Below are 11741 nucleotides of genomic sequence, written 5' to 3'. Positions count from 1 at the left end.
CAGTCTCCTGCAGGTATCTTGATGTTCTCTGCTTCCACCTACTCCTTTCTTTGTGTGTGTGTGATCAGCTGGAGGGGGAAGCAAAATGGTTTATGACAGCAGGAGAGTACTTTATGATATTTACAGTCACAGCTGGTAGAGAAGAGATAGAAGATCTTTAGGCTCTATATAGTGTTAACTGTAATCTTCAACCCAATTTGCCACCTCTAGGAAAGGATAGACCAAAGATAAGTCTCTTGTTGGGGAGGGAAGGCTTGTGAGTTGTATCTAGAAAGCAGTGAGGTTGCGGGTGGTCAGATTTTGAGGTAAGGTGAGAGTAAAGAATAGTAAATAGAGGTAGTGTGTGAGCAAGTAGAGTTAATCACTACAGTAATAGAATTCAGGAACCTGTAAAGTGGGCTAAGACCCAAGAGATGTGTTGTGAAGTATTTACAGTGGTATAGAAAGCAACAAACAAACAAACAAACAAACACACAAAAAAAGGGCAAGAGAAGTGAGGAAAAAGCAATAAATTTGGGGTGAAAGGAAGAAGGACTAAAACAGGAAAAAGAAAGGAGAGGAACAGAGTACTGAAAGATACAGTAACAATAAAATTAAAAAATATGTACGATTACTGGAAAAAGTTTAAAAATAAAAGTTAAAAAACAAAAACAAAAAACAAAAAAAAACCCTCCTTCCTTGTTGGTTTCAAACTGTCCAATCCGGTTTTTCTAGTTTCAGCGGGACTGCTCTGTGGGCTGGGTTGTAGGCCCAGGCGCACACCCGCCCGCCAGCCAGGCTACCAGACTGGGGTGTGGGCGCCCGCCCACCTGACAGGCCGCCTTGGTCCCACGAGATCTGGTACTGGTCCTTCCCAGTCCTGTGGCTGGGTGAGAAGCAAGTCAAGCTGCCTTCACAGGAGAACACCTCAGTCCACTTTCCAGTAAAAACTTCTCCAGAAAGCGTGCCTCTCAGCCCAGCCCAATCCCCAACCTGACTGGTTAGGACAATGCTCCTCTCAAATTTCCTGGGCTGGCAGGCTGGTGGACTGGCGACCACAGAGATTGCAACTGAACATGGCCCCCTGTCCTTGCCACCCTCCCTGCACACCTAGGCAGACAGGTTTCTGCCACCCAGCCCCGCCTAGATGGTGAGGGAGGGAGCCAGCTCTTCCAAGGACTCCGCAGCCAGCCCAATGCTCCACTGGGTGCTGGGCTCCCTGTGAATCCTCTGTGGCACTGGCCACAGATGGAAGCCTCTACACCCCTAACACAGTGGCAGCGGTGGCTCTGAGGGGTTTTGGGCTGGCTGAGGGCAGCCGGTCCTACCACTGCTGCTTTTGTCTTTACTCACAGTTGCTGGGCTCCCACTGAGTCCTCTGTGACAGACGCCCCGATGCTGGCCGTAGACAGAAGCCTCTGGGCCCTGGAAGCTGAGGCAGCAGCAGCTCCGAGGTCTTTATGCACCGGCCAATGGCTGCTGGTCCTGCTGCTGCAGCTTTTGACTTTACTCTGGGGTGCCTGGCTCCCAAGGGCAGCAGGCCCTGCCGCTGTCGCTTTTGTCTTTACTCACAGGTGCACAGGTCCTGATGAGTCCTCTGTGTCAGACACCCGTGTCGCTGGGCACAGGCAGAAGCCTCTGGGCCCCGACCGCTGAGGCAGCCAAGGCTCCAAGGTCTTTATGCACCGGCCAATGGCTGTCCTCCCACCGCCGCCGCCACAGCTGCCGCTGCCCTTGACTTTACTCAGGGTTGCCGGGCTCCCGATGAGTTCTCCGTGGCAGACGCCCCTGTCACTGGGCACAGATGGAAGGAAGCCTCTGGGCTCCGACCACTGCGGCAGCCGGGGCTCCGAGGTCTTTACACGCCGGCTAATGGCTACCACCGGCCTGGCCGCCTCCGTCCTTACTCACGTCCCTGAGACCCCAACGACCTTTAGCTGTCTGTCTGGTTCGTCACTATCTCTGGTCTCTTATTTTCATAAATGCTGGGGAATTGTTGGTTGATTGTGCTGTTCTTCTGTAAATCTGCCAGGATTTTCTCCCAGGTGTACGAGAACTGGAGTTGCTCCCTCCTACTCCGCCACCATTTTTAATCTCCGATTCATAACAGTTTTTGAACTCATTGATTTTGATGCCTTTTAGTGCCTCTGCCATTTTTTTGTTTCACCTTTTCCACATCAGCAAAATGTTTCCCTTTGAGAATGCTTTTCATCCCAGGAAACAAACAAACAAAATGTTGCTCAGGGTGAGACTGGGTGAGTAGGGAGGGTGGGACATGGGGTACAGTTTTTGGGGGGGTTTTTGTTCAAAAACTGCTGAACATTCAGTGCGTTGTGAGCAGGTGCACTTAAATCACCCATCATGAAATGGGCAAACACATTGAAAGAGTCTTGAAAAAAATTCACTGAAGCCAAAAACAGCCTCTTACAACGATGCCAGCTAGTACACTGATACAGATGGATTCTTAGAACACTCACCTAGGGGGGGCAGCCCATACTACAAAGGGCCTGCCCTCCAGAAGATAAGTCCAGTATGGGAGGAGGGGAGTCGCCCCTCGTGTATATAAAAAAACGTTAGACTTGGAGTGAAGACCTGCATTAGTCTGTCTAAAAAGCATGGATTTTGTGGCATCTATTAGGGACAGAGAAAAGGAACCTGAGAGGCTGATTTAAGGTAAGAAACAAATTAAGGACAGCATAAGTGATCCCCAAGACTTTCAAATTTACTTCCTGATTCTTTTTTATCTTTTGAATTGTAGGCGTGAAGTTACCAGCTTGATAGCTCTGTTCATGATGGTAACTATTTTTAACTCCTCTGCAGTCTCCTGTCTGGGGAGATAGTTTGCAGGATACTCAATTATCACTTATGATTAAATATTCCCAGAGGCTCTGCCAGTGCTCTCCAAACCTGGCTGCATGTTGGAATCACTTAAGGCGTCTGTACAGAAATGGCAGATTCTAGCCTCCTCAGAGGTTCGATTTTGTAGGTCTCCTTGAGGCCCTGCAATCTGTACTTTTATGGAGCTCTCCAGCTTTGGGTAAATTCTGGGCTTTTGTCAGGCCTCTTCCACCAAAATAAGTGAATTAAATTCAAGAAACAGGATTGATGTTCTGCAAAATAACATAATTAAAAACCTGTAGGCTAGGAAAAGATCCAGCTAGGGGTTATACTATAGTTGCAGAAAAGGGGATTATTATAAACTGTTCAGTGACAATCGTCAGAGGAAACTTTTTGGAGATAAAGCAGTTAGAGTGTTTCTAACATATGTAAGTGCTTTCCCTTCTTACTAACATCGGATCTCTTCTCTTACCCTCTCTAAGACTGGGCTTAGGTGTACCTAGTAATTTATAAGAGAATGGCTGATATCGGAGGTTTAAAGTGAGCCTCTGTAAATTCAGACAGTCTGTACTCACAAGCATCTCACACCTGTTGCTAAAACCTGCCTTAACCTTGGCTTGGTCCCAGAGGCACCCTGTGCCAAGCAAACTGGTGTTTTCCTAGAGGCCTTCCTAGTAAACATCTGCAGGTCCATCACATTTCTTTGCTGCATGTGTCTTCAGGTAATGACATTCTTGGCAAATGCCACTGCAACTAGAGGCCTGCGTGATAGCCATTACTTCCAGGCTCAATAGTACATTGTATTTTATGGGTTCTCTGCCTTTGTCTCCACAGGGAAGAGGCAAAACTGAAGGGAATGTTTGCTTGTATTGTACCTAATTTGATTCCTGCCTAAAGGCAACCTCAGAGGGTTTTTTTCCTCTGAAAGATTTGTTAATACCAGTGAATGAATATATTCTGTACTATGTTAAGTCACAGAAAAATAGTAAAAAGATAACTGCCATATTTCTGTGATAATATTTTAACACTTGTGTTTACTCCATTTCTAGAAAGCCTAATGTTCATGTGATTGTGCAAATAAATGTAACCATTTCATTACTGAACTATTTCATTAAATGTACCACAAACTGGTTCTAAAGCCTCAATGAGAAATGTTGGACTGTTAATACCAATGATGAAAAAAGAAGAGTCATCAGTAGCTTGAGTTTTTTGTCACTCTAATGTTTTAAATTATATAGATCATATGATCATTTTAAAATATAGATCATTTTAAATGCTGATATTTTTTCAAGCTAGAGAAAAATGTCTTGAGTTAGTATCTAAAGAATATTTTCTGTTTTCATAATATAATTGAGTTGACTAAACATCAAGGAAGGTCCGTAGAATCTAGAGGCTACATTTAATGAGTGGTTACATGACTAATCTTCATCCTAATAACACAGCTGTCATTTGGCCAGTAGCCTAGGAACAGTCTTTCCTGAGGCACTGGCGTAAACTAAACGCACTCAAGAACTGTCTTGCAACTTCTAAGCTTATTCAGGTAGAAGCATCATATTTGGACTTTTATTTGCACTTAAAAATATTTGCAAATCATCCCACCAGGCCACCCAGAAGCAGAAAGAAAATTTTAATGAAATTTTAATTAAATGAATTGTTAAAAATACTAGAAAGCATCCATGTTAAAGTCATTATTCAATTGATATTGGAGAGTTATTGTGGAACTCTCAATTAAACACACTAACAATCCAGTTAATTTTATTTATTAAATCAAGATTATACTGATATAGTTTAAAATGCATGACATTTATTTAGCATCATCAGGGAACAAATGATGTCTGAGTAAATCTCTCCTGACCATGAAGCTTAACCCTTGAAGTGTCAAATCACTGCAATTTAATAATTTCACATAGAATTCTTTCTAAATTGCACTTTACTGCTCACAATATGTGTCTGTGGTATAAGATGCTACCATAACTTAGGAATTCAGGCCATCCAAAAATATATTAATTATTAATGATTCCATAATATATGGGTATCACTGGTGCTCTTGAAATGTTACGGCTCTTTCTTTTTATACTTAAATATCCCAAGGCTGCTGTCCTTCATGACTTGTATGCCTGCTGTTTGTTGCTTTCAACCATCCGCTAACAACATGCACTTACTCACCATCAGTGTGCCTGTATTTAGGGGCCTTTACCCCCCAATTTGTTGCTTTTAGTCGAACATGAACTGAGGGGAAATTAGGGTTGTTAGAATGATGTCTACCTTAGGAGGGGTAGGCCTGGGTGAAGTGAGGTGAGGACTCAGTAACAAAGACTGAGTTTTAATCAATGGACTCCATGGCATGTTTTTTTTTTTATTATAAACACACCTTTTGTTATTCATTAATTCAACTTTTCCTAAGCCCTCGGGATCCAAAGGTGAGCACAGTGAGATTAATTCCCTTAGGATACTTCCCACACCAATGAGGGCCAGGCTGCCACACAAGGACAGCAGAGCTGGGAGGCCGTCGGAGGAGCCTGCAAGCTCTGAAATTCGGGTGGGTTCTGGATGTGTGCAGTGTCTGCATAAAGAAGCGGATAATTTGGGGGCTTTTCTTAAATGTATAGTAAGACAAGTACTATGTGGTAACCATTGTTTAGAAGTCCCAATTCATATTAAGGGAAGTACTCAATAAAAATTATAAATGTAGTGACTCTGAAGTCTGACAAGCCTGTATTTGAACGACTTTGGGTGATCCTATTTTTATTCCTTGCCATCCACTCTGAAATGGAGATGGCAATGCCTACCTTAAAGGTTGCTGTGAGGACTGAATGAAATAATACAGGAAAAGTCACAAACAGGGTGCCCTGATCAACTTCAATGCCCACCAGTGTTGGTTCTTTTTCCTACTTTTTCTTTCTTGCACTTTCCTAAAATGTTGTTTGGTAACTGGTATCTGTAAACAGTGAAAAGATACAATGACAAACCCTTGTTAAATATTTTTATGAGGCTGTTTTAAGTAATGTTCTCTTTAAGGGAGGACAGTCATTTCATTGAAAGTTGGTCTAATAATAGCACTAGAGACTTGAAGCTAACAAAGTGCAAATTTTCAGTCGAGTCTCAGTTCCAATTTTGATTATAGAAGAAGGAGAATAAAAAATAAGCCTTATTGCTCAAGATACAGATAACTCCACAGGTACACTATTGTAATTATTTTGACCAATTTTGGTAAGACATAAATGAAATGGCACATATGTACCTCAGATCAACCCTCTATAAAAGGTGTCATAAGCCCTGAATGTGTGAGACATGGTGGTACCATGGGATGTCTTTGCTGGCATTTAGGCTACCCCAGATCACTTTAAGTTCTCATTTAGTCCATTTGGACATTTTTNTCTGCACAGCAATTTTATAAATAACAGCTCCCCCCACCTCATCCATTGAAACCTTTGGAAAGATCCTTCCTACACTCAGCATTTAACAACTACTTCCCCCCTACACACGCACACACATGCATACATGTGCACACTGTTTCACATACCTACCCAGCCCTTTATAGATCAACCCTCTATAAAAGGTGTCATAAGCCCTGAATGTGTGAGACATGGTGGTACCATGGGATGTCTTTGCTGGCACTTAGGCTACCCCAGATCACTTTAAGTTCTCATTTAGTCCATTTGGACATTTTTCTCCTTCCTTTGAAATGTTAGTTCTCCAGTCAATTTTCCAGATCATGTTGTTTTGTAATTCCAACCTAGATCACTAAAGAGAACCCCCAATCACCCTGAGTGAATCAGGAATAGAAAGCTGCTTGGCCTCTGTGCTCTTCACAGCTGCATTAGTGAAGAAATGTATTTTCATTGATCCTCATAAAATCCTCTGTCAGAGGCAATGCCCATTGAAAGGTGAATTTGCCACACTTGTAGTTTGCTTTTAGGTAGCTCTACATTTTCCTTCTCAATCTCCACACTAGCCTAACTTTGTTTTCTTTTGAAAGTGGAACATGTGACATTTGCCAAAATTGTCTCCTTTTTCAGTTTTTAGCAAGTCAGTTTAGGTTGCGTCTTTTAAAAGAGCGTAACTGTACACTCAAATGCAATCATATCCCTTTACTAGTATTGTATGTCAGCAGATGTTCAGCATCTGATTTTCCGTAAGGGCGTAGGCTTTTCACTGACTCTTGGATTTAGGTTGGGGGACTCTCGGCTGCTGGTTCGGTCTGCAAGTTTGAAACTATTTCAAGTTTTTTGTAGTGTTCAAGAGCTCCTCATCCCCAGAGCAGTGTTTTATCTCCCAGCTTATAATATCTGCTCTTCTACTTCCTGGGTCACAAAAGCACAGCAGCCAGGGGTTAGATCTGTGGGTTGCACGTGTGTGCCCAGTATGCATGGACTGTGTGTGACAAGCTGTGTGGGTCTGGCTCAGGCTGGGAGGGCTTGGAGCAGCTTCACTCATCTGTCAGCCTCACATGTTCTTGTGGATAAATATAGACACACGGGCACTCTGTGTGTTGTAGGTCACTGTCTTACTGTGCAGCTAAAAATTGTCCCATTGGTGTGAACAGTCCACCCTGGACGGAAGGCCCATTTTAGTTTGTCTTCTACTGTAGGTCTTCAGCACCTGACTAAAAATATACCTTGGGCCCAAAATAAAAGAGCCCTGTCTTGTGGCCAAGACACTCCTGGTAGCAGGGAGCAACGGGATCATGGAGCCTGTCATTATGTTTCTTGGGCTGGGGAACATAGTCTGTGACACAGTTCCAGACTGTTAGTTTGGGTTCCTTTCAGGCTCATGGAGATTACAGCGGCGTGTTGGAGACAGTCCTGTGTGATCAACTTCATCAAAGGGCTGGGTAGGTATGTGAAACAGTGTGCACATGTATGCATGTGTGTGCGTGTGTAGGGGGGAAGTAGTTGTTAAATGCTGAGTGTAGGAAGGACCTTTCCAAAGGTTTCAATGGATGAGGTGGGGGGAGCTGTTATTTATAAAATTGCTGTGCAGAGACAGGAGGAATATCCTACAGTTTTCTGTTTGAGATTGCAGTATTTTAGGGTTAAGATTTGATATTTTTTGTACATGAGTGTACGGAACAACAAGCTCCAATGTAATGGAATTTTCTGGGCACTGCAGTTTTACTGAAAGATTCAGCAAGACTGTCTGTTCTATAAAACTGCTAGTCAGTAATAGCTATTATATGTTTAGAAAATAGTTCATACCATCACATTCAATATTATAGCAGAGGGAAGATTTATGCTTGATTTCTTCTAATGAGTAATGTAAATATCCTTATTTGTTTTGTTTAAATGTTGAAAATAGCCAAAAAGTTTTCCCTTCTCTTCTGCCTTAGTCTTCTCTAACACTTAAAAACTAAAATGTTTTTCTTTTTTCTTTATGAATTTGAAAACAGCATACCATATGTCAACCAATATTAAATGGATCCAAATTACATTTTGCTGTACCTTCTTTAGCTGGTTAGTTATCTCTAGCATAACCCTGTAGGCAATATTGTATTGGGGCTCCAAAAATTAATGCGAGGAAACATCCATAACATGGAGTGCATTACATACACCTTAGATATTGACTGTTTAACTTTCTATTTGATGAAGTTAGGAAAAGTTTATTTGTAAATGGTAAAGCACAACATCTTACTGTAATAGAGGGGAAACATTTTGTGTATCAATGATTTGGGAGACTGAATTACTTGTCAGTTTTTCTAGTCAATACTCTCTAATGAAACTATTAGATATATATAAATATCTAATAGTAGTATGTTTTCTAGTAATAAAATCTTTATCAATCATTAATTTACTTCTGTGGTTTATGAAGTAAAGTGTGAGTTAAGGAACATTTTTTTAATGTATAACAATCATACAAGTTGAATGATAAAACTTATGGCTTCATACATTATGAAAAATGCTACATTATAATAGGACCTATGTGAAATGCTCCATATTTTTGTTGTTTGATATCTCTTGGAAATGATCCTATCACTGTGTTTCAATTGAACAGACCATTCCAATGGTCTGGTAAGTACCTTGACTCTCTTTTCACTCATTGCCTTTTTTCCTCACAATATATAAACTTAACTTGTGTAAGAGATCAAGAACAACTAATATGTTTCTGTGAATTGGTAGAGTTATGATTGTCTTAAGTTATAACATATGATAGTCATGTATCGAGGAAATTTTACATAGTCATCGTACAGTTCTGTAAGTATTTAAGAATTTAATAAAGCTTAAAATATTTTCTATTATGTGAGCTGGCATCTTAATAAGTAAGCACATAGGAACCAGGAATTTCATAAATATTTTGATGTTGATAGCAAAGTTAGTCAGACTATAAAAGGATTTTACTTATTTAGTTAATTTATTAATAAATACTTATAGAGCTTCTACTGTATACCCTGCATCGGAAGTCCTTTCCTCACTATACACTCTGGAAATCTATCTTGTATGACATACATGATATTTATACTATACATATGTATATGTATGTATTATACACATATGTATATATCTCTTTTGCAATACAATGCATTTTGTCGTATGCATTGTGCCTTTGTGAATGCATATCACTTTGTGATATGATTTACATTGTATTAACAAAGATACATGTAGGGCTAGACTGTCCTTCAAGTCTCTTCCCTCATCATGGTATCTCCAAGGTGATCCTGGAGGGGAACAGCTAAAACTTTGTTTGACCTTTATTTATCAAAATAGAGCAGCTCTGATACTGCTCTCTGGTGGCAGTCCCCACACATGTAGCTTCCGCTGTCATTACTGTGCCTTCACCTTGGGTCTCTGTGTGATGTGTCCACTAAACAGCTACAAAAACTTCTCTTCAAACTTGTTCTTTTGCCCTAATGTCTGACTTAAAGGTGCTTCTGATAAATAGGTCAGGAACCTGAGTTTTCCATTGGGGTAGGCCTGAGCCCAAGGCCTGGATGAAACCTGCACACGATGGCTGTTCCCACAGCCTTCGTATCTGTGTAGACCACAGCGCACAGTAGGAGACATACTTTGCATGGTGACCCAGAGCACACACACATCCACATCTGCACACACAAAGACAGAAAACAAGTTCTGTGAAAGGATGCATGCCCTCACTATGCAGGGGGCCGTCACTCCGCTGCTTGGTCTACTGTGGTTTCTTATTCCATTTCATCACAGTCACACTGGTCAGCATTCCCTAAAGTGGTTTCATGGTCAGGCAATGGCGCACAACCTGCACTTTGACAAACTGCTGTAAATATTTCATAAGCGAGACACTCTCAACACACCGTTAGTTAATTTCTCTACTGAAATAACGCGCTGTCATCCTTGATATAATATTCTACTCCTGGGCATGTTGGTGCTTTATTTGTCACTGTCCTGCTTGGTTGCAGAAATAGTTCTCTCAATAGATTTGATGTCAGTCTTGAGTTGAATGTAGGGTTTCTAAGCCAGAGACAATTCACAACTTTATGTCTTAATGCTTCCTTACTCCTTATTGCAACAAGTATTATTGAGTATGGGTATTAAGATAGAAAGTGGGGGTGCAAGAGGAACAAAACAAATTTCTAGTCCTTGTCAACTTAACTGTAGCAGAACAGACAAACAGAGAATGTATATGAACATGTTATTATTACATCAAGGGGCAGCTAGCACTCTGCAGGAGGGGAAGCTGGGTAAGAGGATAGAGGCTCTAGCAGAGGGAAGTGCCAAGCTGTGGTTGCCCAAGGAGCTTCTAATGAAACCAGAAGGACGTGAGAGAGTGAGCCACTATGAAGCGACCTTTTCCCCATGGATATAGTTCTCACAATCCCATTCTCTTCTTCCTTGATGCCTTCTCTATCCATGTCTATCATCAGTCATTTCTAGGTCTTAGCCAGTCCTGCCCTGACCCCACAATCTCAGATATGTCTCCCTGTGTCTCTCTTGCAGCAACTTTTGTAGCACTTCCTGTTTTGTCATTATATTTCTGGGTGTGTTTGTTATGTAATGCCTGTCTCCCCTGTGTAATATTGATGTGTGAGGACAGGGCATGCCTGTTTTGTCCCCAAGCAGTTAGCACAGTACTTGCAGTAGAGTAGACCTTCAGTAAATATTTGATGACTGAATAAATGAACCAATGAATGCTGTTCTAAATCCAATTGCTCTTTCATTGGCTCTTCAACCTGACATCCCCTTGTGGTATCTAGGGACTGAATATACTAAATTCTAAAAATCTTTCATATTGTCTTTTGAAATTTATCTTTGTATTTTCCACAGAACTTGGCAAAAGACCTTGTCTACACTGCAGCCTCAATGGAAATTTGTTACTTTGTGAATTGGCTGACCAATCTCACTCATAGTCTTTTCAGACACAGTTATTTCTGAAAGGACTGAAACTGTATTATAACACAAGAATGACAAAGGGTGCCTATTTAAGTGACAGCCACCTGCATTTGCCCTTGCTGTGTGTTGTAGGTGTAAATGCTCCACGAGCCACACCATCCAGTTCAACACATTTAGTAAATGTGGAAGTATGCAGTTGGGCTCGAAATCTTAGTGGACATTCAAACCTATGTGATCAACCCTGGATTACAGATCGTATTCAATTTCTTTTATATAATAACATTTTCTGTAATTGAAGTTCTATGATAGCATTCCTTCATTGTTGCCATCATGAAACATAGGAAACTTTTGCAAGCCAGCCTTATCTTTTTAAGATGATGCTTTATTATGAATTTTTAAACAAACACAAAAGGAAAAAGCATAGTACAGTGTACAATATAGTGCCATTACTCAGATTCAGCATTATAAAGATTTAGTCATTTACTTCATTACTACCATTTTTTCTCTTTAAGTATTTTGGATCAAATATAGACATAATTTCATTGGACTCTATATAATTAGGATGCATTCTGGAAAATGTGGATATTCTCTTGCCTACCCACAATACTGTTATACTTAACAAAATTG

The 11741-nt window shown here is 41.0% G+C and overlaps 1 protein-coding gene across 4 annotated transcripts in view; it reads left to right on the top strand.

Annotated features, from left to right (window-relative positions):
- The window catches only part of FRY (FRY microtubule binding protein), a 449099-nt gene that overhangs the window by 113536 nt on the left and 323822 nt on the right, over positions 1–11741 (top strand). Inside the window, exon 1 of one of the 4 annotated variants that reach the window (XM_037037292.1) lies at positions 7514–7651. The exons of the other annotated variants lie outside the window; for them this stretch is intronic. Coding sequence (XP_036893187.1) covers positions 7591–7651 — 61 coding nt within the window. The 5' untranslated portion in view covers positions 7514–7590. Of the gene's footprint in view, positions 1–7513; positions 7652–11741 lie in introns of those variants that run through there. 4 annotated transcript variants of the gene reach the window in all.

Source organism: Sturnira hondurensis, unplaced genomic scaffold (genome assembly GCF_014824575.4).
Source record: "Sturnira hondurensis isolate 20B ecotype Veracruz unplaced genomic scaffold, ASM1482457v3 Scaffold0022910, whole genome shotgun sequence".
Classification (NCBI taxonomy): Eukaryota; Metazoa; Chordata; class Mammalia; order Chiroptera; family Phyllostomidae; genus Sturnira; species Sturnira hondurensis.
The sequence above is the reverse complement of the archived record's forward strand: the minus strand, read 5'-3'. Positions and strand labels throughout refer to the sequence as shown.